At 43.1% G+C, this 27,040-nt stretch overlaps 1 protein-coding gene and 1 pseudogene across 4 annotated transcripts in view; both read right to left on the bottom strand.

Annotated features, from left to right (window-relative positions):
- Ints14 (integrator complex subunit 14) overlaps positions 1-15,943 on the bottom strand; it is a 30,713-nt gene extending 14,770 nt beyond the window's left edge. The window contains exons 1-8 of one of the 4 annotated variants that reach the window (XM_038321681.1): positions 15,842-15,943; positions 14,613-14,885; positions 12,129-12,407; positions 9,749-9,856; positions 5,182-5,337; positions 4,197-4,315; positions 3,660-3,802; positions 579-671 (exon numbers count right to left, since the gene is read on the bottom strand). In XM_038321681.1, coding sequence (XP_038177609.1) covers positions 579-671; positions 3,660-3,802; positions 4,197-4,315; positions 5,182-5,337; positions 9,749-9,856; positions 12,129-12,350 — 841 coding nt within the window. In that variant the 5' untranslated portion in view covers positions 12,351-12,407; positions 14,613-14,885; positions 15,842-15,943. The other 3 variants (XM_038321683.1, XM_038321684.1, XM_038321685.1) reach the window with 3 other exon arrangements.
- A 5,401-nt stretch (positions 15,944-21,344) lies between these two features.
- Positions 21,345-22,221, bottom strand: LOC119809402 (annotated as a pseudogene).
- Positions 22,222-27,040: the final 4,819 nt, after the last annotated feature.

Below are 27,040 nucleotides of genomic sequence, written 5' to 3'. Positions count from 1 at the left end.
ACGAGGCAGTAACAGGACATATGATTCAGTAGGTGGAAGTCTGACTTGCTACATATGTTCCTTGAAGAGAGCTGGGAAAAATGGTCAGTTTCGAATACAGAAAATGAACATTTCAAAAAGCTAGAGGTTGGCATATTTCAAAGGGATGCTGAATTTGGGGACATGACTTATAGTTCTTAGAGAGGATGATCTGCAATGACGCCTACAATGGAGGTCACAAGCATTCAATAACATTTTGTATCGTGTTTCCGACATGCTTGGCAGCAGCAGAGCAAAGCAGGTCTGTCCTTTCTCCTTCTCTCTCGGTTCCTAGTAGGAAAGCTTTGGATGGGGACCTAGAACTGTCACCTCTCCACGAGCACACAACCCAGTGCACACTGTAACACCAGGGGTTCCCACAGTGGAGGGCAGCACCTTATCTAGTCTGGTATCCAAGGCAATACTCAATTTCTAAAATTCATTTTATTTCTTTTTCTTTAATTTCCGTACAGTGGGCCAGCTTACCACCTAACACCGCAGAACTGACTTTAGAGAACATGAAGTTTCGTGTGAACAAAAGATACGAGACGAGAACTCACCTTTGTTAAGTGCTATGGGCAAGACCAAATGCCTGGATAAAACTGGGGGGCTGGAAATATCAGCTATGTCAATAAAGCCCACTATTTCCAAGTCTGTAGGGGAGGAATAAACACAGAATTATTCACACTAGGAAACTACATTGCCGTCGATGTGTGAGATTCTATAGACACTGTCTTACGGCAAAGATTTCAAATACGAGACCTGGAAAAATTGTTAAACTTTTCTCAGGATCATGAATAATTTCCATTTTAAGTAGATCAAACAATAATGACTCTTTTATTTAATGAATTCAAGTTTTAAAATAAAACTACGTAAACTTTACTTTTATGAGGCTAGGGCGTTAACCAAAGCAAAAGCTTAAAGGTCAAATTCCTCTGTATAATCAAGGGCAGTGAAAAGGGGTGGAAAATTAAGCACCTACAACACTCTTATTCAGCCTTTGGAAAGTAAAGCCATCACTTTAAGAACACTTCTTTGGGGTGGGGGAGACAGGTCTCACAGTTAAAAGTGCTTGAGCACAAAGACTTCAGTTAGGATCCCCAGCACTTCCATAAATACAAAACCAAAAAACCAGGACATAAAAGATGTGCCTGTAACTCAGGATTGAGGGAGGTCGACAAGAGGAGCCTAGCAGACTGCTGGCAGCCAGCAGAGTTTAGGGAGACCTGTCTCCAGGTGACAAGCACGGAATGATAGAGAAGACCCCAATGTCTTCCTCTGGCCTCTATATATACCTGCATGGACACTGCACCTGCACACTTATGTGTATATATCACAGCCACACTCAAAAAGAACATTTCCTTGAGAAAGAAATACATTCTATACAAAATCAACACGATAATGATTCATGCCCTTTATAGCAGCTATACTATAGTCCCAAATTATTTCCTGAAGACCTAAAATGGATAAAAGTTCATGGGTAGGTGTGGTGGTATACAACTTTAACCCTAGTACCCAGGAGACAGAGATTGGTGGATCTCTGTGAGTTCAAGGCTGGCCTTATTTATATGGTGAGTTCCAGGCCAGTCAGAACTATCTAGTGAGACCATCTCAAAACTAAAATAAAAAATTAAAGTTAAACAGAATTTTTGTTTTGATTTTTTTTTTTTTTTTTGAAACAGGGTTTCATTGTGTAGCCCTGGCTGTCCTGGAACTCACTCTAGACCAGGCTGGCCTCGAACTCAGAGATCTACCTGCCTCTGCCACCCAGTGCTGGGATTCAAGACGTGCACCACCACCACTGGCTGAACCGGACTTTTAATAAAATGTTTGGTTATATAAGCAATTAACACAAAATTATGAAAACACTAAAAATTGTAAAGAAAATACTCACTATTCTTCATAGAAGGAAACCTCTAACAGTATTTGTTGAGTTGTTCTTTTTTTTTTTTTTTTTTTTTTTTGGTTTTTCGAGACAGGGTTTCCCTGTAGTTTCTAGAGCCTGTCCTGGAACTAGCTCTTGTAGACCAGGCTGGCCTCGAACTCAGAGATCCGCCTGCCTCTGCCTCCCGAGTGCTGGGATTAAAGGCGTGCGCCACCACCGCCCGGCCATGTTGAGTTGTTCTTAAATTTTTCTTCTAAGCCTATCAACAGCACAGCCATATTAGCAAAACAATCTAAAATACCAGACCATGCCAAGTGACTACTCTTCTAGTGCACCAGGGTATGTGCTTCCCTGGAGACCTGCTGTCAGCACCTCCAGAGCTAAGATCTAATGCTGACAGCTTTCAACTGAGTAGGAAAGAGCCTGCAACAAACACTTTAGTGATCTAGGTAGGAATTACACAAGTATCTTAAGGCTAAAAGTTTATATTGGAAAGAAAAGAAATATTCAAATAAAGGGCAGGAAGGAAGTATAATTTAATTGGTTTGAAGGCAACAAAACATTAGGTGCGGTTTAATATACTCTGTTACAATTAGACAGCCAAAAGCCAAAGCAAAAAGTCTGCTCACAGGCTTTCATTCTAAAACAAACATTTATTTATTACACACTTATTTTTAATCATTTATTGACTGGGCAATTATCTGTTGAGCATCTAGTAAGTGTCAGACTATAGACCAGTTATCAAGAAGACAGACAGTGGTGATATCCATCCCTAAGAGCTTTGGCATGCACTCATCTCTTTCCTGCCTGCCATTTTTCACAATTCAAGGTTGTTAAATGCAGCTAGGCATGGCGTCAGCAAATATGTACTATATCAAAGCAGGAGGACGCAAAAGCATTTTGTTTTAGTTGTAATACAAGAAGCAGAGCTGGAATGGTTCACTCCATCAGTGACTGACTGCTTCATTCCCTACACTGGGTCAGTAAGGACTGGAAGAAGCAACTTCCAAGGTCACAGCAAAAGTCACAGACAAGTCTACCAGACAACTCTCCAAATACCACCTTAGTTATGATGCTAATTAATCTCAGTATCTTTACTAAGAATCATCTCAGCTGGGTAGTGGTGGCACACACCTTTAATATCAACACTCAGGAGGCAGAGGCAGGTGGACCCCTGTGAGTTCGAGGCCAGCCTAATCTGCAAGAGCTAGTTCCAGGACAGTCTCCAAAGGTACAGAGAAACCCCGTCTCGAACTACCCCCCCCAAACCAAACAAACAAACAAACAAACCAAAAACCAAAAAAGGAATCATTTCAAGTGACTATAACAGCTCACCTGGGAGAACACTAGACTGAAGATACACCTTATCATTTGAAGTCAACCTGGCCATTATTTCTTTTTTTTTTTTTTTTGGTTTTTTGAGACAAGGTTTCTCTGTAGCTCTGGAGCCTGTCCTGGAACTAGCTCTTGTAGACTAGGCTGGTCTCAAACTCACAGAGATCCGCCTGCCTCTGCCTCCCGAGTGCTGGGATTAAAGGCGTGCGCCACACCACCGCCTGGCCATTATTTCTAACCCAGTAATATGTAGTTACAGTGACCAGAGATTGGAGATTAACTCAAGATCTCACCATGAAAGACAATAACCTGCCACCTCTTAGGTAAGATAAAGATAACAGGAAATAGATAATAGAAGGGTAACAGAAACATAATAGAAGGATAACAAAAAGATAATAGAAGGAAGTTTCAAAAAAGTTACCTGTGTTAATGACTTTAGGGATAGGATCAATTTCTTCATCTATAACAAAAGGCTCTGGCCTGGGGAAGACTTGTACATCAGCCGTTAGGTGGCCACACTTGAGAACAGCATGGAAAGGTGTGTACGCCAGATCTATCAGCTTTCTAGAATATGTTATAGGAACAGTGAGACGACACATACACAAGAAATCCTTAGAGATTCAAATTCTGTTATTTTTTCCCATTGATTCTAAGACTAAACTCGAGTATTTGTGACAGAGGATACAAACCGACATTGTGGTAAGACTTCAGTTCAGAGAAGACCCATATACTTTAACCTTTGAAACTGCTGAGCCAATTATAAGTCAGTTCTGCAGGCATTACAGACGTAGTCACGCCTAACTGAAAACAGAGTAAGCTTTTAAACTACTACTTCCGATCACTTTATCTGAGAAAAACTAAATCACACAATCAGCAATAATAAAATAGCTATCCTTTCTGGCTGTCACTTTATAATCTGGCTTAAATAAAAGGTGAAAAGCTTTACACGTATACTCACCCAAACATAGACTGGACATTTTTCAAACACAGGGGGCCATCAATAGTAAAAATTTGCCCCTCACCATTGTTTAAGTCTATAAGTCGTTCAAGGCATTCCAAGGAGTCAGTGCTCTGAAGCTGCAAAGCCAAAGCAATGACCTCTTTAGTGAGGCACAAAGTACCAATTACTCAGTACACCAAGCTAACACCATCATGATACCTGCAGGAAATGACCGCGGTGATTTTAACAGAAATGACAAAGAAATAACTATGATTCGACTCAAAGCTACGAAAGAGTAAAGTAATAAAGACATGATACGAGCAGCACCACTTCAGACAGAGTCAGAGGTTCCAGGAAGCCTGCCAGCCTCTCCTCAGGAAGGTGCTTCTAACATGGTTTGGTAAAACCATCACCTACAGTTTTCCTTTCTCTGCTTTTGAGACAGGGGTTCACTATGTAGCCCTGGCTAGCCTAGAACCTGCTATGAATACTGGGCTGGCTTCAAACTCAGAGATCCATTTGCCTTTCATCTATATTTTACAATAGAAAAAAATTGGAGAAAAGTTACTTTTCTCAAATGGCAAAACCAGGAAGTCTAGCATTTAATAAAACATGTCTGACAATAACATTATTTTAACACCCCCCCCCCCAAATTAAAGCACATAAACTCTTTCAATATTTCTGCTGGGATGGATATAAAAATTCCTGGATAAGAGACATAATTAACACCCCTCAAACAAAACAAAACAAAACAAAACAAAAAACCCACCTGGCTCTTCCACAACCCACCAGCAAGAAGAAAGAGCCCCAGCCATGTTCCCAAGTTGGGTACCTCTGAATGTCAGTGAGCATTTGAGATGCAGTCTTTTATGACCGGCCTCGGGTGAAACCAGTGGGGACAATGTTACGGTGCATATAACGCAGCATTGTCAATCAAATGTACCAACAAAGAGATCAAGTCTAAAATTTAATCAAACTAACAAGAGCTGAGGAAAAGTCTTACCTCCTCCAAGTTGGCCATGCACATGACATACAACTTAGACGGGAAAGGGAAGGGGAGTGGGAATCTGTTGCTCTCGCTCCTTTGATTCTGAGTAGCTAGGGAATGTCGCAGTGACCCTCTGCCAATGCCAAGACAGCCATCAGTCACCAGAACAACCTGTGTAAAGACAGGAGGCTTGTACGTTAAATGCTGTATTTATTATTCTCTACTCTTGCTAGAAAGAAGCAAGGGGAAGATCTGTGGGGTGACAGAAAGATCCTATGTTCCATACATATATAAAGTGTCTTATTCTTTGAGAAGTCCAGATACATAGATGTATTTTGACGATATCTACTTCCTCACTCTCCTTCTCCATTTCTCCCCAGGCTACTCCCAAAACATGATCTCAATTTACTTCTTTCTTCTCTTTTCTGTATTTTTAAATACACCTGCTACCCTTATTCATACGAGTGTGGGGCCATCCCTGGAGCAGAGCAACCTACAAGGGGCCACACCTTCAAGGAAAAATTACTTTCCTTCCTTTCGTAGTCACCAACTGCCAATATCTCCTCAGCTATCAATGGGGCTCGTGAGCCCTTCCTGATACACCAAGGAATTTTTACTAACTTCATCTTGTCAGGTAACCACAACTGCTGTGAACTCATGAGCGGGATGGCACGTCACAGTACTCCTCCCTGTCTTCCTGCTCTCACTTTCTCTCTTCAGCCTCTTCCCCAAGGTTTCCTGAACCTGGGGTGGGAGGGAGGGAACATATCTTTATTAAAGTAGTGTTTACATAGGTATATGCATTTGGAAGTCAATGAACCGTATATTTAAAATGCACACACTATTTCATTTAATTGTTATTTTTGTTTTGTTTTTTAAAGACAGGGCCTCACTTTTTAGCTCTGTCTGACTTAGAATTCACTATGTAGATCGGGCTGGCCTCTAACTCACAGAGATCTGCCTACCTCTGCCTTCTGTGTTCTGGGAGTAAAGGTGTGCACCACCACATTCAACTCTAGTTATTTTTTGAATCTACCTTTGAACATTTAAAGGAAAAAGGCAACCACAGCCAATTTTTACTTAATAGATAAGGAATCAGGACTTAAGTCACTGGTCTAAGAAATAGCAAGACACAGTGATATGGGTTCCTCAAGGAAAGAGCCCCAAATCTGAATTGTGCTACTTCATTTCAAAGATGACAAATCCTATTCTTGGTCAACTGAAAAGACAACTACTTTTAAAATGCATCTGGCACTGTCATTTGTCCTCACTACTAAGTGTAAAAATATTTGTCAGGCCATTTTGGCAGCAACAAGACTTTTAAAAAACACATTTAACTTGTAATTTGAAAAGGTCAATAAAATAGATCTGAAAATGGTATGTGAAAAGCCATTTTCTCTTTTCCCACTGCTTCAGGGTGATAGTGAAGCCCTAGTGGACTTCCTAAGCATCCCAAGGGAAGACTAATTTAGTTCTCTTTAGCCTAGTGGGTGGCTGCACCACATGGGATACCAACACTGGCACTGATTTCTACCATAAAATATAGAATAGAGGTCCCCTGGATGGAGATCATCTTTTGGGAAGGTAGTCAATTGGCTACAGGGCAATTTCTTCTTTCAGGAACCAACAATTTCTAAATAGTGTGATTTACTTCTTATACTAGCTTTTATAGATGCCGGTGTGTGTGTGTGTGTGTGTGTACATATACACGCATGATGTGTGTAAGTGGAGGTCAGAGGGCATCTTTATGGACTCAGCCCTTTCCTTTCATCTCACATGGGTTCTGTGGATTGAACTCAGGTGCCAGGCTTTCGAAGAATGAGCACCTCACCCACTGAGCCATCCCACCAGCTGCAGACTCTATTTTATGACAGTTTACATGTAGTGCCCAAGTGAAACCCTACTCAAATAATGAAGGTACAATCTGGCTGTTCAACGTGTTGGCCAAAAAAAAAAAAAAAACCCACATTTAAATAAATTTCATATTAACTGGTTGTAAAATCACCAGGAACTATCATTTCTCATATAGTACTTTGGATTTTATACATTTAGCAAGTCTAAATGGATTTAGGCGTTCTGACACAGTTCATCTCCAATTCAGGTTCTTCTTTCCTCTTTAAAAAACAAACAAGCAATACAAAACAAAACAAAGTCTAAACAGAAGATGAAACGGTCATGTCTGTGTGTCACAAAGGTCCAGCCCTTGAAATCAGTCCTGACCCTAGTCACAGAGGAACAAATGAAACCGCTACCTGCTGACTACCACTTCAGAAAATACTGACAAAAACTTCATTTATTCAGTTAATATTAGAAAAATCAGATATTCATTTTAATATTTCAGGCATGCACATGGTACACAGACATATATACAGGCAAGGAAAATGATACCTATAAAGTTATGTACTGCTTTCCTGAAAAGAATTAATCAAAAAAAATTTGCTGTCATCTTAAAGATTTATTTTATGTGTACGTCCTACATGGATATACATGCGCCGCAGGTGTGCCTGATGAAGGGCACCCACCCATCAGCTCTCCCGGAGCGGAGTTACAGACAGTTGTGAGTTGCACTGTGGGTCCTCTGCACAAACAGCGAGTGTTCCTAACTGTGCCATCTCGCCAGCCCCATTTGTTGTTTTCATTAACAAATGTTTACTAAAGTGATTTGACTTAGCTATCTAAAGTAACACAGGGTCTTTTTGAGCTCAAGAATTTAAACAGTGTGGTTTTCACTCTAGTAAAAAAGTTTTTTATTTTTTCCAAAATTTGACTTGAGATATAATTTTCATGCAGCAAAACTGAGTGGTTTTAGTATACAGTTCTGACCACCGCATTTAATTATGTAAGCATCCCTACCGTCTAGAGAACAGGTTTGTAACACACCCTACATCGTTTTCCTTATCTTTTCAATCAACCCCAGCCTCCTACGTCTCTATGTCTTCTCAATTAACCTCTAGCCTTTCTTCACTGCCAAGCAACTTTAATCTTAAAACTATTGTTGCTGGGGTTTTCAATTTTTTTTTTATTTTATGTGTATGAGTGTTTTGCCTGTATGTGTACATCATGTGTGTACCTGATACCCAAGGAAGGCAGAAGAAGGCATCAGATGCCCCGAGACTGGCATTACAGACAGTTAGGAACTGCCATGTCGGCGTTGGGAATCAAATCCAGGTCCTCTGTAAGAATAGTCAGTGCTCTTAATCAGAGTCACACCTCACACTTTAATTTTTTTTTTTTTTTTTTTTCCGAGACAGGGTTTCTCTGCAGCTTTTTTAGAGCCTGCCCCGGAACTAGCTCTTGTAGACCAGGCTGGCCTCGAACTCAGAGATCCGCCTGCCTCTGCCTCCCGAGTGCTGGGATTAAAGGCGTGCGCCACCACCGCCCGGCCCCACTTTAATTTTTTTGTACAGGTGTTTGTCTGTGTGTATGTCTGTACACCATGTGCATGCCTCATGCCCTTGGATACCCTGGGACTGGGGTCACTGGAGTTATGAGCAGCCACGTGGGAGCTGGGAATTGAACCCAGGTCCTCTGGAAGAGCAGTCAGTACTCTTAACTGCTGAGTCACCTCTTCAATCCCCATTGTGTTGTTTTTGTAAGACAGGGTCTCACTTCATAGTACAGGCTAGTCTTAAATTATTGGCGATCTCCCAGTCTTGTCTCCTGAGCACTGGAATTATAGGTGTGTGATATGTGCCTGGCTTTACACATTTATTGTGAATTAGAAAATAAAATACTAATTATGCCATTGGAGGAAACTGACCCTCTAATAGAAAGTCATACATCATATACTGGGGCAAACTGGCCCAGAGGCCATAATCTAACCACTGTCTAGTTTTGTAGATAAAGCAACAGAGCCATGCTCATTCACTTACTATGCTATGGCTCTATCATACTATAACTACAGAGCTCAGTGAGTGGTACGGAAATCTATAAAAGCCTAAACACAGAAAAACTGTTATAATTTTCCTGTTAGCAGTATTTGTTTTCTCTTTTTAAATAAGACACTACTTCTCAAAGTATCTGTTTACACCAGACATCTAATTAATTCTCTTTCCTGTTGCTACTCTGCTTTGTTTTGATGCTAATAGGGAACCACTGTAGGCTTCACAAAAGGAGTAAGATAGCCTTTGATATTTCTCTACTTCACTTCCATACAATTTAGAGTTGAGACAGAAGTTTGCTGAATAAATACTACACTGAAGTAATAAAGACAGACCAGACTATACTGATGTTTACAATTCTACCACTCAAAACTACAATTACCCTTTCCCGGGAATGTAGTCCTTATACTCCACTGGGAGCCCGTTGTCTCTTCTATAAATGGTGCTACTTTGTAGTAAGCCGGTTACTTTGCTTTCCTTGAGGCATCATTTTGCTGCTTCATGAGCAAATTAGCACGATGTGGATTAGATCAGCTGATGAATGAGGGTGATTCAGAGCCTTTTCCAAATACTAATGGTGTAAGATATAGTTTCTAGAATGATAAGCTGTGTCGCCTGCTGATAGAATGAGCTAAAGAAAATCAAAGCACTCAGCAGTTGACACTTTTAACTTAGGGTGATGAGAAAGAATTGATCGTTACCTGGCATGGAATCGCTCCACCCCATTCTTGCTGGACAATATTGCAAACGCCAACTAATGCAGACTCCAAGCAGGTTTTGTCATAATCATCCATGTTACTCAATGCTTCCTTGTAGAATAAAAACATAAGTACTTATTGTTCTTTATTGTTTGTTATCAGAAAACACAAATTGTTCAAAGTATACATGCTACACAGGGTACACCAAGTCTCTGAGAGCCACAAAGCACAGGTTCCTTAGAGAAAAACAATGAGACAGATTTTTCCCAACTATAAAGTATTTAAATTAGCTTTCTTTATTCTCTCCTCTTATTAGGTGAGCATGGGCAGTTCCAAGCCTGTGTCTAAGTGGACTTGAAGGAAAATGAAAATACCGAAATTAAGAACTAAAACACATTACAAAAATGAAAATTACAACTGTATCCAACCTTAACCACATGTCTTTTTCTTTTTCTTTTTTCAAGACAGAGTTTCTCTGTGTAGCCCTGACTATCCTGAAACTCATTTTGTAGATCAGACCGGCCCCAAACTCAGAGATCCACTTGCCTCTCTGTCTCCTGAATGCTGGGATTAGAGACATGCACCACCATTGCCCAGCTATTACTCACACTTTAAACACCATTTCCAGCATTTATATATATCTGACTATCTTGCCACTGCCTCTTTTAAACAAGGAAACCGAGGTACAGAATGATGAAGTAACTTTCTCATGGTAAGAGGTGATGGAGCCTACATCTGAACCCCAACACACTGACTTCAGGGTTCCAGATCTTAATCATGGTTTCTCAGTGCCATATACAGCAATTCTCCAAATTTCAGAACCCTGAATATCAGACTCCTTAAGCTTAATCACTTGTGAGAAAAATAGTAAAAGCCAGGCAGGGTGATGCATGTCTGTAATGCCAGTACTCAAGAGGCTGAGGAAGACGGAGAATTGGAGGTCTGCCTGGGTTATACAAAAGACCTTGTCTTAAACCCCCTCAAAGTGAACTAGTACATTTAGAAAAAAAAATAAAATGGGGGCTAAAAAAAGGACCACCTCGAACTGCGCGGTGGGGGTGCACGCTTTTAATTCCAGCACTCAGGGGGCAGAGGCAGGAGGATTTCTGAGTTCAAGGCCAGGCCAGCGTGGTCTACAGGAGATAGTTCCAGGACAGGCACCAAAGCTACACAGAGAAACTCTGTCCTGAAAAACGAAAAAAAAAAAAAAAAAAAAAAAGAGAACACCTTAACAAAAATGTTTTCCTTACATATATATTTAAAATACTTAATTTGTGTGTATGTATATACTATACATGTGCATCACATACATGCAAGGGCAATAAGTGCTCTTAAGTAGTCTTAACTGCTGAGTCATTTTTCCCACCCCCTTTCCATATATGTGTGTGTGTGTGTGTGTGTGTGTGTGTGTGTGTGTGTGTGTAGACAGACAGACAGACCGACATATAGTATTTATGCATATAGTGTTCTGCCTGCATGTATCCCTCCCTGCAGGCCAAAAGAGGGCACCAGATCTCATTACAGATGGTTGTGAGGCACCATGTGGTTGCTGGGAACTGAACTCAGGACCTCTAGAAGAGCAATCAGTGCTCTTAACCTCTGAGCTATCCCTCCAGCCCCCATAAATATATTTTAAATTCAGTCTAAATTGATCCTTGCTTTCTAACTTGCTTAACTATCACTTAAACTATTCAGTTTAATTACGCAAATACAAGGGGGCAAGGTATTATGTTAAGCTCTCCTGGAAATACCAATGATTTAAAGATGTCGGAAAGTAAATTCTTTGGCATACTGCAGAAAAGCCTTGAAGATAACAGCTAATGGCCAAGGTTGAAAAAGTGTATCTTGGGCCCGGCAGCAGTGGTGGCGCACGCCTTTAATCCCAGCACTCGGGACGCAAAGACAGGCGGATCTCTGTGAGTTTGAGGCCAGCCTGGTCTACAGAGTTCCACAACAGCCAAGGCTGCATAGAGATATCCTGTCCTAAAAAACAAAACAAAACAAAAAAAGAAATCAAAGCTATCTGTCAGAGAGAAAAAGTTATTTTGAATTTCTGTAATAATGATTTTTAAAAATAATAATGACCACTTTTCAGTTCCTTAGGTTTATGGGAAGGCAGAAATGATGTTAGACATAAAGATGCTAAATTCTAGCACACAGAGCATTATCCTCAGATTCCAAAATCCAAGAGAAGAAAATAAAGCACATTTCTATTTCATGGCTTTGCCAGCGGAAAGCTAAGACCATGTGAACCTCATTTTCAGTTACAGATTGCATACCTAAATTCCAAGTCCTAAGTCAGTCCACAATCACAATACTGTTATCTCCCGGTAAATGTGGGCTCCGTCAAAATGTACCTACAATAACTGATTCCTGTGAGTACCTGCAGGGTGTTGTAGTCTCTTGTGAAGGGGACCATCAGCTCCCAAAGTGATGAGAAAACCACCAGTGCTGTAAATTCAAGCTTGTAGTTTGTGGCCATGTGTTCAAACAGCATTGTCAAGCCGTGGGCAGCCAGGTGCTTCCTCTGGTATTCCTCAGAGCCCTCGACAGACACAGGTCGGGTCATGGAAAGGGACACATCCATTACCACCACAGTGGGCATGATGGGACAGTTCTAGCGCTCCCTCTCAGAACAGAGCCAGCTACAACCCGAGAAATGCTGTGGAAAAGAAATAAGATCTTACATATCCTGGGAAGGAAAGTTTTTCAATACAATTTTAACCAGTTTCCTAGAAATATATGGAGGTAAGCCCCACAGAATTAAGGGAGAAGGAGAACATGAAGACTGGTTCATTGTGAGGGCCTCTGCTAGACACACCCACTAAGCAGGCATAAATCAAGGACATTAAATGCAGAAGTGCATTACATAAACTCAGGTAGTCCCTGACTACACACTTTTCAGTTTCACCCAACTTAATACAATAAATACTCCTACATCAATGCTTTAATTTATTGAAGAGCGCGTCTAGCCATCAAATGCAATGTATTACCTGACAATCGACTGGTTTTTTTTTTATTTTTTGCTACTATCTTGATGAATATTGTAGCATTAGTGCAAGGGTTTAATTCCTCTGTGGCTTGGTGCCTTTGTTTTAGGAAAAGAAAAATTAAAAATCTCTATGAAAGTTAAAATTTCTTCATGCAACTGTGTAAAAGAGTAAAAAATATAGCAATGGAAGAAAGGAAGAGCTCTTTAATATTATGAAATAAGTTCAGTATGGAGAAAATGCTTCTGTTCTCAAGAATAAAATTCCCAGACACACAGATCTGCTCATGTGGATAGAGACTGCTGCCCCTTTGTTAATCTGCAGATGCAATAAAATGTTACAGAGCTAAAATAAATGACACAGATTTAGAAAATATTTATGTATAAAGAATGAAGTTTTAAAAAAGCAGTTCATAATACATGTGTGTTTGTGCCTGCATGCATATGTGTGTACACTGCATGTGAATTCATAAAAATCATACTGTAGGTCAGGTATGGTAGTATTAGCCCCGGCTTTAATCCAAGCACCTGAGAGGTAGATTTGTGAGTTCAAGGCCAGTTTAGATTACATAGTGAGTTCCAAGACAGCCAGGACTATATAGTAAGACTCTGTCTCAAAAAATAAAAACTTAAAATAACATTGCAAACCACGATTGTACATGCCTGTAATTTGGGCTCTCAGGAAGTGGAGACAGGAGGATCAGAATTGCAAGGTCATTATTAGTTTCTAAGATGTTTGAGGTCAGTCTGAGTTATATGAAATCCTATCTCAAAAGACTAAAATAAGAAAAATCACATTGCATATATTATACACAATTAGGGCAGACTCATCAGGTTCAAAATTTAGTTTTACTAACTTAACAATAGGCAGATTTCTTGTTAGGTATATGCCCAACTATATATTCTACAATTCCTCTTGTAAGTAGGTTGTTGAAAACTGAGCACATATTGGGTCTTGGAAACAATGTTATATGTAAGGGTTGGGGATGCAGATCATACAGGAGACGCCTTTTTACCACAATGACCAGAGATACATCTCAAATATTGTAACATCTCATGTATCCAATACCAATAAAGTTAACCCAGAGAAAAGAACTGCTTTTTCAGACTCTCCTAGACATACAAATGTTAAGACAGTCTGGAAGAAAATTAAAAGAAAAACGAATTTATTTTTATTCAGTGTGTGTGTCTGTGTGAGTGCATGTGAAGTAGGAGCAGGTGCCCAGCAGAGTCCAGAGGAGGGTGTTGAATCCCCTGGATTGTAGTTACAGGTGGTTGTGAGCTGCCTAATGTGGGTGCTAAGAGCTTAACTCAGGTCCTCCAGAAACGCTCTTAACCGATGAGCCACTCCAGCCCTTGAAAGAAAAATTTAAATATGTATCCCTCTCTCTGCTTCATTAAACAATGCATGGTAAACATACCCACCCTTGGGGAGATGGATGGCCTCACCACCCAGCACCTTACTGCCCTGATTTGCTATATACTAGCATTTTTCTAAGTCCACATTGCAGAACTCTGTTCTGAAGAGCAGCTCCAAGAAAAATGAGTTCAGAACTGTATTAGTGAGCTAAGGGCGAGAATCACAATAGGGTTTGCCTACTAATGTCTACTCAGAGCTACATCTGCTCAACAGATACTTGATCCTAACTAATGAACTACCCCTAATCACAACATACACCATTCATTCATTAGCAAAATGCATTATAAATTTTAACCCTGTGACCATAGTTGCACTTCCTTTCTTCTTATTTTAGCAGAGACACCCATGATTTCTGCACTTTGCTCGGTTATGGTTTATCCAGCTCTTGTGGTCACATTTATGCATGGAGGTCTTTGTGCTTTTGAAAAGTGGAAGGTCATGGAGAATACTGCCCTCACCTCTTAGAAGGGGAAACAGATAACTCATCAGGTACCAACAAGCACTTCTAGTCCATGGAATCTGCTGTCAGCACTGCAATGGGTGACCGTCTCTAAGGACACCTGAGAAGCTGGCTCTTTCTCCTGTCTGAGGCATGTGCTTCAGGTCCCAAGCGCAACGTCCTCTGTCGTGGCCAACTTGTGGCAATCCGATTGTGTACCCAGGCTGTAAGCACTGGGATAAAAGAAAGGATGGAATGTTCCTGAAGGCTGGTTCACTTGAGTAGTCTAGACCTAGTTAACAACAAAAAAAAATTAAACCTCTGCCTACTAGCCTCGCTTTTGAGATAACACGATGTATTTCTCACGTGGATTGACTCTGATCTTCAAGTTTACCTGCACAGCCTGCCACCTTTCCAGTGGATACCATTTTACAGTCAACGTTTCAGATAACTAAGGGTCTTCTTTCTCCTGATGATACACTAAAAGCCATCAACTATATTTATAGTTCTACCCTGAAGGGGACAATTAGCCCGTCCACAGCAACTGGGGTCTCAGGAGTCTCCCTCCCAAAATGTGGTTCCACTTCGGTTTCTAAGTGCACATTCGGTTTTCCTGTCACCCTGACTTGCCCTATAGGACTCTGAGTTCTCAGATGATTAGTCTCTGAATGAATGGCCTGAAATACAGCATCCTTCATTTGGATTGCAACTGGAGAACAGACTTTTACCTCTATTTTTTGTTGTTGGGTTGTTTTGTTTTGGGTTTGGGTTTTTCGAGAAAGGGTTTCTCTGTGGCTTTGGAGCCTGTCCTGAACTAGCTCTTGTAGACCAGGCTGATCTCGAACTCTCAGAGATCCGCCTGCCTCTGCCTCTCGAGCGCTGGGATTAAAGGCATACACTACCACCGCCCGGCAGAATTTTACCTTTAAAAAGAGCCCAAAACATTAGTTGGGGAAAGAGGAGACGGAACTCTCAAGGGCCAGGGACGGAAGTCTGTCAGGAGTAGAGGGAATATAGGAGGCCTGGCCCCGGCGCGAAATCCCTCTGTTTACCAGAGCCGCGCTGAAGACCTGGGCCACATGGAAGGAGGCCGGGAGTAGGCCCGGGAGCCTGCGCCCAGAGACGGCCACCCCGCGTAGGCGGCAGCGAAGGCTCGTCGCCCGCCCACTGCCGTTTCTCCTTCACCCCGTCTCCGGTAACCCCAACCAGCAAAGAAACAACCCCAAGCCCACTGCTTCCCGGACTTACCCGGAGCACATCTCCAGCGTCGGTCCGTCAGCTTAAACCTTCCGCCCGCGCGCCACAGCCAGAATTTAAGGGCCGCGCCACACAAGGGAACCCGGAGTCTACGGACAGCGCGGCCTGGGCGGGGCTTCCAGACCGCCGGAGCTGGGTTGTAGCTCGCCGGGGACGCTAAGGGGCGCATCTTCCCCGCCTCTGGGCCACGGCGCCCAATTTCTGATGAAGCTGAGTCTTGCTCTGTTCTGGACCTTCTCTCCTTCTCTTACCCCATTCTCTGTTTACTTTCCCCCCATCTGCCTGTACCTCGCGTGCTCTGTAGACCCCTCCTGGCCAGTCTCGGACTCTTTCTGTCATAGCTTTTTTTCTGCAGAATTCTCAAGCACATCCTCGGCACAACAGATAGAATGCTCTTCCTACTCTTAACAGCTGTAATTCCGGGCGGGTGGTGGCACACACCTTTAATTCCAGCACTCGGGAGGTAGAGACAGGAGGATCTCTGTGAGTTCTGTAGAACAGCCAGCCTGGGCTACAGAGCAAGTTTCAGGACGGGCTCCCAAACTACAGAGAAACCCTGTCTTGGAAAGCAAAAACAAACAAACCAACAAAAGTTGTAATTCCCGGCTGAGTGCTCAGACTAAGCACCTGGCTGATCTGAGCCTATTTTGCGTTGAGGTCTTGGTCCCCCTCAGAACATACATAGCCCATGGTATTTCCTTACCCTGTCTTTGAGACCGGCAGAGGCGTGGCTCAGTTAGTTATTACTTCTGAGCGTCTAAGGTGTGCTGAGGGGTTTGCATTTCAAAGGTTTTGTGGGCCCCTGCATGCTCCTCTGTCTGGATGTCCCCAGCATAGTATGTGACTCAGGAAGGTCCTTGGGGGATTAGAAGTTGAGGTGGGAAAAAGGTGACTTGCTGGGGCCCAGAGAGTGCCAGTTAGTGGTAGGTAGTGGATGCCAGCAGGCCCCTGAGTAGTTCTGATTCAAAGAGCAATGCTTCACAACACCAGTGACAAGTGGAAACACAGCTTCCAGAAGGCCTTAGGCATAGGACCTTTTCTTTTCGCTTGTGGTTGCAAGTGGGCTAAGGAAGGAAAAGTCTTAGAACTAACCTGTCACAACTTGTTCTGTGGGAGAGAGTGTGGGTCTAGTTGCTTGTTCTTTCCTGCTTCCTCTCTTCTATTAGAGGTGGCAGACAAAGCCACATCAGACTCTGGGAATATCTTCACCAGTATCAAGGCACACCGCCTGCAGACTTAGCTCCCATTTGCTTGAGAACACCTTTCCGCAACCTCGCTGGTCTCAACCTCTCTAAGACCTTGTTCTGTCTGAACAGGCACGGGGCTCTAGGTAAGTAAGCTTGATTACCTAGCCCCATTTTTCATCTCCTCCTTTCAGGAGGAATCTGGCCAAGACTGTGCTGGCAGAGGAGTTATCTGTCTAGTTGCCCCAGTGTGTTGATGACTCAGCCATGGGCTGCTGTTCTAGGTCAGCTGAGATACATGGTCTTGTTTGTTACCTTGAAGTTGAAACTTAAGTTTATCTGTTTGCTCATTGCTAATCATCTGATGGGTGGTCAGATTTTTGCCAACCTAGTTCTGCTGAACAACTAGCTTTTCAGACTTAGAAAAGAAAAGATCAGTTTATTTTATTTTATTTTATTTTTGGTTTTTCGAGACAGGGTTTCTCTGCAGCTTTAGAGCCTGTCCTGGAGCTAGCTCTTGTAGACCAGGCTGGTCTCGAACTCACAGAGATCCGCCTGCCTCTGCCTCCCGAGTGCTGTGATTAAAGGCGTGCGCCACCACCGCCCGGCTAAAAGATCAGTTTATTAAAATTGATGATAAAGACAGAACTATTGCCGGGTGGTGGTGGCACATGCTTTTAATCCCAGCACTCTGGAGGAAGAGGAAGAGGACTCTGAGTTTGAGGCCAACCTGGTCTACAGAATTTCAGGACAGGTTCCAAAGCTGCAGAGAAACCCTGTCTCAAAAAACAAACAAACAAAACAGAACTATCAAGAAGAGACCAGGTAATTTAGGACAACTTTACATGTTTTGGAGATTTTTTTTCCTTTTTAGTGGAGACCCATTGAAAACCAGAAGGTTTTTCAGTGAATATAAATCAGAGAACACTGGGGAAAGGTGCAGAGTGAATCAAAGGAGACTTCCAATCTTTAGCCAACTGTTAAGTCTCTTTTTCCCGTTTGATAGGTCCCTGTCTTTACATGTTCACACACACACACCTTAAAGGAGACCAGTAAGTACCATCCCCTTTGTGATTCTCATCCCCTTATTTCCTGATTTGAAGCAGTAAACTGCTGTGACCCAGGCTTCAAAAGACAGAGTGGTTGGGTCATGATGTGGTAAAGTGAAAGTTAGCGACAGATGGTGAGCCATTCTCAGGGACTGGGTTTTTGAGGCTCACAGGGAGTTCTAGATACCCAGTTTTCTAGGGGCACTTGTTGAAAACATAGCTTCCTGCACTCTGTGGACTGAACTGGAATTTCAGGGTTTGTTCACTAAGTTCCCAGGTTTTTCATCTACAGAGAGAAGGGTAAGTAGCAAGTACAGAAAAAGTGGAAAGAAGGGGAGGGGCTCACTTCCCTTTTCCATTCTTCCCTACTCTTTCGCACAAGTGCTAGCCCCTACCCTTTACCTTCCTTCCTGCTGCCTCCAGCCTGGCCCCAACCTACTTTTAAGTCTTGTCCAAGCTCCACGCTTCCCCCTCTGTCCAGTTCTACATCCCACAGTTTCCCCAAAGTAGAAGTCTAGTGAACATGAGATATGGCCCTTCTCTTAAAAAAAAAAAAAAAAAAAAAAAAAAAAAAAAAAAAAAAAAAAAAGAAAGAAAGAAAAAGAAAACAACTATTCCAGAAGTCTGGAGGCGGAGATGTAGCTCACCTGGTAGAGCACCTGCTTAGTTTAGTGTGCATGAAGTCCTGGGTTTGATGCCAGCCGTTCTGCATCAGCAAGGCTTGCTGGAACTCTCCTGCAATCCCAGCACTCAAGAAGTGAAGGCCAGAGGGTCAGAAATTCATCTATATATGAACTTGTTAACTTCAAGGCCAGTCTGGTCTACATGAAACCCCATCTTAAAAAGAAAGAAAGAAAGAAAGAAAGAAAGAAAGAAAGAAAGAAAGAAAGAAAGAAAGAAAGAAAGAAAAAAGAAATCCAGCATGGAGCTGCATACACCTTCAATCTCAGCATGTGGGAGACAGAACACACAGATCTCTGGTTTCCCGGACAGCCTACTTTACATGTTGAGTTCAGGCTAGCCAGGGATACATAATGAGATCCCCCCCACAAAAAAGAAAAAGACAAGAACCACACAAAGATGGAGGAATAGCATAATAAATCCCTCTTCACCCAATTTCTACTCTTGATCTTCAATCTCATTTACATCTCAACCTACCTCTTCCCAATATAATATTTTGGTAGAGATAGCATAACATTTTGTCTAGAAACATTTTGGTACCTATCTCTAAGGCATAAGAAATTTTTTTATCGTGTGTTTGCGCGTGCTGTATGCATGTTCTTATGAGTGCATGGGGAACTGAGGCTCCAGGGTGATGTCAGGAATTTTCCTCAGTTGCTCTCCACCTTATCCTATTTGAGGCATGGTCTCTCAATCAAGTACAGGTCTCACCATTTGGCTAGTCTGCTAGGCAACCTGCTCAGGTATCCCATTTTGATTTTACAGAAGAAAGAAGAGGCTGCAGAGACCATCAGAGGGCCACAGATCCCCGGGTACTGGAGTTACAGATTGTGAACTGCCATGTGGGTGTTCAGAACCAATTCTGTCCTCTGGAAGACCAGCCAGTATTCTTAACCGCTGAGCCATCTCTCCAGATCCCTCCAAATAAGAACTTTAAAGAAAGCATAATTATACTGCTGCTATCAAATTTAAAATAGCTATCAATACATCTCCAATATCCTTAAGTCAGCTTTCAAATATCCAATAATCTCATGCATTACACTTTTTTGTTGTTTTTTGAGACAGGGTTTCTCTGTGTAGCCCTAGCTGTCCTGGAACTAGCTCTTGTAGACCACCAGGCTGGTCTCAAACTCACAGAGATGCTTTCGCCTTTGTCTCCTGAGTGCTGGGATTAAAGGTGTGCACCACCACTGCCCAGCAACATTTTACTTTTGTTTTTGTTTTATTTTGTTTCTTTGGATTATGATTAGTACCTAAACACTGAAATCTTTGTATGCATGATGCATGCACATGTGTGAGTGCACGCATGGGTGGAGGTTAGAGGTTGACATAGGATGGCTTCCTCAGTTGCCCTCTGTGTAATTATTTTTAAGATAATCATCACTCCAAAGTCTGGCTGACTAATGCACTCCCAGAAGACATTTACCTGCCGCTGTCTCTCCAGTTCTGGAGTTATAGGTTTGTACTATCGCATTGTGTTTTTATATTGTGGCTGGGGATCCAAAGCTGGGTCCTCACGCTTGTGGAGCAAGCGCCTCACAGCCGGATCTGCCCAGCCCCCACACACTGAAACTGTTGCTCTGCCTCTGGAAATTCTAACTCTGGGTCTCCCCCTCTGTGTCTCTTCTCTTTTCACGAAGAAACTGTGGCCTCTTTCTTTTAATTGCTCTCAAATCCTCTTTCAGTCTTTTTCAGAGCATTTGAGAAAGTGACAAAGCTTCTCTCTATTCTAAAGTCACAGCAAGGCTCACCAAACATAGAAAAGCTTTTATATGTTTTCTATCCCAATGAACTTCTTTGCTTCGCAAACAGGAGCTTGCCTTATCCACCACTGGATGCTCTCCTCACCCCTGCCCCCCACTCTCATGTGATGCTGGATATGGAAAGAAGACAGGCAGGAAGCAGAGGGGTCTTTTGCCAGTAAAGTCAAAGGGAAAAGCAGAGAAAAATTGGTGGGTACCACATTTCTGTAAGAAAAAGAACTGAATTTCTTTCCCTGGGACATTCTTTTTTGAAAAGTGTCTTAAAGTCTGCATTTTTAAAGACCCTTGTGATCTTGTCTCCTACCCACCTAGTCAGTCTGGCTACTCAGTCCTGTAAAACCTCGATAGCATCTTTAAGAGAACAAGTACATAAAGCAAAATAAAAGACTGTATAGATGACTCAGTGGTCATAACCAGAGCACTGGTTACTCTTCCAGAGGACCTGGCTTCAATTCCCAGCACCCACATCAGGCAGCTCACAATCTCCTGTAAATTCAGCTCCAGGGAGCCCTTCTGGCCTCCATCAGCACCAGCCCACAGGTGACATACACTCACACATATACATGATTACAAACAAAAGAAGTCTTTAAAATTGTTTAAAACAAAATAAACAAAACCTTTAAAGATTTCTTTTTTGTCAGCAATATTTTTTAATATGCAAAGTTCTCAATCTTTTAGTCTCATTTTTGAACCAAGAGTATCTTTCATAGGTTTAATTTATTAAAAAATTTCTATAAAAAGAAAGACAAAAACTCTGAGTGTTCTGTAATCTGTACATTTGCCCTTTTTCTTGGTTCTTTAGAGAGCACGATGCTGCTCAGCAGGCTTTGCTCTTCCTCTTCTGTCTTGTTTGTTTTCCTGGGCCGCTTATTTGCCCCTTTCTTCCCAGGCTTCCTGGGGCCCTTGCTGTGAGCCACATTGGCTGGGAAGCTAGAGACATCATAAGAGCTCTCTTTCTTCTTTCCACCAAAACCAAACTTCTGGTTTTTGTATCGCTGTTTGGCATTGGGCCCTTTACTCATCTGCTGGCTGTTAGTTCTGGCTTTTGCACCGCATCCAGCATGCTTCTGATCTCCCTCAAGGGAATCCCGCTTATCAGAGAAGTCTTTCAGGTATTTCTTGATGGCAGTCATCATATGTACTTTCTCCGGTTGTCTCTTCTGGAGGACCTCAGTCTGCACCTTTTCCCCGTATTTCCTAAGCGCTCGAAGTTGCTTGGCCTTTTCAGATTTCTCTATGGCATCCTGTTTAGTCTGCAGCTACTGTCAAATCTTTTGCATCTGATGATCTGACCTGGCCATTTCTGCAAAATAGTCAGTGGGTTGCTTGATGGGGACTTGGAGCTAATGAAGTCGGGTGATGCTGCCAGCACTGCAGCCTGGGCCTGCTGGTAGAAACTCATTTCCCTCTGGAAGTCATCTTCTAGATGAACACCTTTCTTCTACTTGTTCTGGAGTGGCTGACTTCCGGCACTGGACCCAGGGTCAAGTCAAGCCTTTCAACCCACTCCAGATCCTGTTTGAATTCAGCCAAACACTGCTTCAGACCATTCTCCTCATTCACCGCCTTCTTTGACCTCTCTAGCACAACACTGAGGCCTGGCTTCGGGAGTTCGTGGGAAAAACGCATTCTGCAACTCCTGGTCTGAGACCAGGGACTCCTCTGACTCAGTCAGAGAGCCAAGGAGTGTCCATCTCGAGGCCTCCTACCGTGTAGGGTGCGCCTGCTGCTCCACGTGCCCTGAAGACATACCAGAGCCAGCAACGTCTCCACTCGCCTCTTGAAGATTTATTTTACGTGTATGAGTATTTAGCCTGCATGTGTATAAACAGAGACTGCCCTTTCGTTCTGGCCACCCAGACCCAAATAATCACACAGAAACTATATTAATTACAATACTGTTTGGCCAATGGCTCAAGCATATTCCTAGCTAGCTCTTATATCTTAAATATTCTATTAATCTATGTATCACCACCAGGCTGTGGCCTACTGGTAAAGTTGTGGAGTCTTTCTCCTTTGGCAGCTACATGACGTTTGCCTGACTCAACCTTCTTTCCTCCTCTATCTCTGCCTGGACTTCCCACCTTGCTATATTCTGCCCTGCTATATATTATTCTTTATTAACCAATGGTAATAAAACGTATTCATAGAGGGGAATCCCACATTATCTCCCCTTTCATGTCTAAATAAAAAGGAACGTTTGAACTTTAACATAGTAAAATTATATATAACAAAACAGGTTTCAAGCAAGAATTACAGTTACAATACTTTTTGTGAGTCTAAAGTTTTATATAATTTATCTTTTATCATAACTAAGGAAAACCATAACTATAACTATTTGTCTTCAACTCCATCAAAGACCCCAGAAGGATATAATATTACCTAAGCAAACAGGAAGTGCATTGTGTGTCTGTGTACCAGGAGCCTGCCTGGTGCATCCAGAGGTCAGAAGAGGGCACCATATCTTCCAGAACTGGAGTTACTGGTTACATGTGGAGTCACTATATGGATGCTGGGAACTGAACATAGGTTCTTTGCAAGAGCAGCTACAGCTGTTAATCCTTGAGCCATCTCTCCAGCCTCTCTATCTTTTGAGCAGAGTCTCACTATATAACCTTGGTTGGCCTGGAACTCACTCTGTAGACCAGGATGGTCTGGAACTCACAGAGATCTGTCTGTCTCTGCCTCTTGAGTGCTGGGATAACAGGTGTAAGCCACCATGCTTGACACCTACTGTGAAAATAATTTATGCCTATGGGTAAACACTTAGTTTCAAAATAGATGAGATGAAAAAAATAAGCATTTTCTTTCTTTGTAGTAACCATATACATGTCTCCCTGCATCAGATATGCTCCTAGCCACTGATGGGAAAGGGCGAACTGCCAGGGAAGTGCTTGTTTCTGTTTAGTCACTCTCTATTCTTATGTAATCTTTACAGAATCGTCTGTATGTGTGCATGTTTATGTGTGTACATGTGGCTATATATGAGGACTATAAATAATGCTTTCTAACTAGATGCAACAATACTGTATATATTGTTCTGCACTTAGCACGGATCATTTTTAGCTAATATGTTGGGCGCTGGCTCCATCCCAGTTTCCTGGTGACTATAACTGGCTGCTGGAAGGTGTGCTGTCATTTATCTAACCAGCTGTCTTAGGGTTACTCTTGCTGTGATGAAGCACCACAGCCCAAGAAACTCAAGGAGGAAAAGGTTTATACGGCTTACATTTCCATATCCACAGTCCGTAACTGGAGAGTTAGACTAGGAAGTCAAGCCGTGAAGGAACCTGGAGGCAGGAGCTGATGCAGGGGCCATGGAGGGGTGCTGCTTACTGGCTTGCTCCCCATGGCTTGCTCAGCCAGCTTTCTTATTGAAACCAGGACCACCAGCCTAGGGATGGCCCCACCCACAGTGGGCTGGGCCCTCCCACATCAATCACTAATTAAGAAAATGCCCTACAAGCCTGTCTACAGTCCTATTACGGAGGCATTTTCTCGAATGAGGCTCCTTCCTCTCTGATAACTCTAGTTTGTTATAGTTAACATAAAACTAGCCAGCACACAATGTTTTTACATTTTAATTTTTGTGGACCAGTGAGATGGCTCTTGCCCGAGTACAATCCCCAGGACCCCCACAGGGGAAGAAGAGAAACACTCCCACAGTTGCCCTCCGACCTCCACAAATACGCTGTGACATCCTTGTGCCCCCACACAGACAAACACAATAAATAGATGTGATATTAAATTTTTACATTTTTGTTTATTTAATTATGGGTATGTGCATCTATGTGTGAGTACTTGCGTGTGCCACAAAGGCCAGAGGAGATGGCCCTGGAGCTAGTGTTCCAGGTAGTTGGTAACCAGCTGCAATATAGTTGCATGAAATTGAAATCAGGTTCTCTGTGAAGGCAATATTTGCTCTACACTGATGAACCATCTCTTTGTTCCCATTTTAACCCCTCCTCCAATAACATTAAAAAAATAACCCAAAGGCCAAGGCTGTGATGTCAGGGTCTGACTGATGGCTATGCTTTCCCAGGGCTCCCTCAGTGTGACGTACAACAATCTCATAGTGTCCTCAGTGTGACATACAACAATCTCATAGTGTCCTCACTGTGACGTACAACAATCTCATAGTGTCCTCACTGTGACATACAACAATCTCATAGTGTCCTCACTGTGACGTACAACAATCTCATAGTGTCCTCACTGTGACGTACAACAATCTCATAGTGTCTTCCTGGTCTTATGAATGAGGAACCCAAGGCTGCAAGGATCTAGGAAACCTGTTCTGGTCAGCCTCATTACACAATGCTCTGTAGATTAAGTTCAGTCTCTTAATACTTTTGAGTGGTTTGACACTGGGGCATTTCTCAGTGTGTCATTTGTCCTCTGGGCAGCCCCATCCTGGGCAATCTCCACTAACGCTGCCTGGAGCTGCTAAATCTCATTTCTATTGCCCAGGCCTAAAGGCATTTGAGATTGCAGCCCTTGCTGGATTCTCCCCAGGGTGATTGATTATACAGTTGGGATCTGTCTTCGTTGCTTTTCTATTGCTGTGAAGACACCATGACCAAGGCAACTTATAAAAGAGTGTATTGGGTGCTGACGGTTTCAGAGCGTTGGTTAGAGTTTGTGATAATTATGGCAAGGAGCATGGCAATAGTCAGACAGGCAAGATGCTGGAGCAGTAGCTGAGAGCTGAGATCCGAGAGAAAGAGAGAGACAGACAGACAGAGAGAGAGAGAGAGAGAGAGAGAGAGAGAGAGAGAGAGAGAGAGAGAGAGAGAGAGAGAGTTGGTTACTTCCATGAGACTAAGACAGAAGGAACTAGATGCATCTCCATCAAGTAGGATGTTGAGGACATGGAGGAAGGAATCTCTTTCTGGGGTTTTCTTCTCCCCTGAATGCTCTGTGTTGTGTAAGTAACACTTTAAGATAGAAGAAGTTCCAGGAAACAAAAACTCACTTCATCAATTGTATTCTCCGTCTCTGTGGGCCGGAGGGAACCCTGAAGAGAGGAAGTGAATCTGCCGGGGGCTGCCTTCCTTCCTGAGGCACAGGCACCCAGTCACCTGGTGCAGGACACAGACATCTGCCTGGCTCTTCCAGCAGTGGTGGTATCACCTCAGGGTTTGGCAGAGGTAGCCGTTTCTCTTTCACACTTCTGGGCTACTTAGGGTGACATGGGGCAGTGATGAGGTGGGGAGGGATTACCTGCTATTTCGGATTACAGCAGAAGCCACTCATGGACGTGTAGAAAATGAGGAAAGTCGACAGTCAGTAAATACTAGGCAGAGTCAGCGGGAACATGGCTGCAGGCTCAGGACCTCACTGTTTTACCTGAGTTCCACTGTGATCAGCTCCAAGTGGTGACCTAGAGGTGCAAGAGGCTCGGGGAGCCAACATCTTAGGTACCTTGTGATGTCCAGGCATGATCCCCCGAGGATTTCCTTTTGGCTTAATAAAATACATTCCGCTGGCAAAATGCTTTCAGGTTTGCAAAGTACTTTTGCTCCAGTCCCTCCATTTCAACTCTGGTTTTCACACTCTCCCCCACAGGTAGGACAGGTATTAATGTCTCCACGAGTCTCCACCCTTAGATTATGCTTTGACTCACAGACTGGAGCCTGGTGCTGATATCTTCTGATCTCTTAAGCCCTAGGCACTTTCCCTTGGTTTCCTCAGAGGACTTTCTGCTTCTATCCATGTCTTTCCTCCCACCTAAGGATGGAAGCCCTAAATGGCCTCGAATTCCCATAGCTTAGTAATAAATTTGAGACATTCCTCCTCTGCCTCTTGGGGGGAGTCCCATGGAGAGTCTATTCTGTGTCCCTGGTAAAAGGTCTACCCCCTCAGGCTTCTTCTGAGGTGCTGGGACTCAGAACTTGTTCAGTGCCCCATAAGCTTCTTAGGGGAGCCTGGTATTAGCCAGGATTGGATATTCTTCCCTGACATGCCCTTCATACTCGACCCTAGGGAGCTGGGGGTAGGAGAATGGGGTGTTCCCCATGGTCCAGCTTCACACCCACCCTTCGAGACCCTGGATTCTGACAAGTTTCCAGAACTTGGAAGACGCAGATGTCGAAGTCTGAAGGTAAATGGTGCACTTAGGAAGAGGGTTCAGCCGGTGTGCCAGCTCAGCTCTCCTCCACATGCACAGGGGAAGGAGAGGGGCCCTCTAGACTTTCTGTAGGCAGTACATATGGGCTGTCCGCAAAGTGCTGAGTTCAAGGCAAGGGGCAGGGTGCTGGAGGGAGACAGGCCAGGGTAACCCAGGACAAAGGAGGAAGCTCATTTATTCCCACCACTTTGGTTGTTCTGCTTTTATATTGTAGGCTGGCACCTTGGCACTTCCAGTTAGTGTTGTTTACAAAAATGCTGGGTGATACACTGAAGGTTCATGTCTGGGTCCCTTGGAGTGGTGTGAAGCTACATGAATCACACCTCTTCTCCTCTCGGGGTGCCTCACAGGGAGAGCTCTGGAGGACAGATCCTATGTGTTACTCA

The sequence above is a fragment of the Arvicola amphibius genome, chromosome 3, assembly GCF_903992535.2.
Source record: "Arvicola amphibius chromosome 3, mArvAmp1.2, whole genome shotgun sequence".
In the NCBI taxonomy this organism is placed as follows: domain Eukaryota; kingdom Metazoa; phylum Chordata; class Mammalia; order Rodentia; family Cricetidae; genus Arvicola; species Arvicola amphibius.
This window is presented reverse-complemented; position numbering and strand designations above follow the sequence as displayed.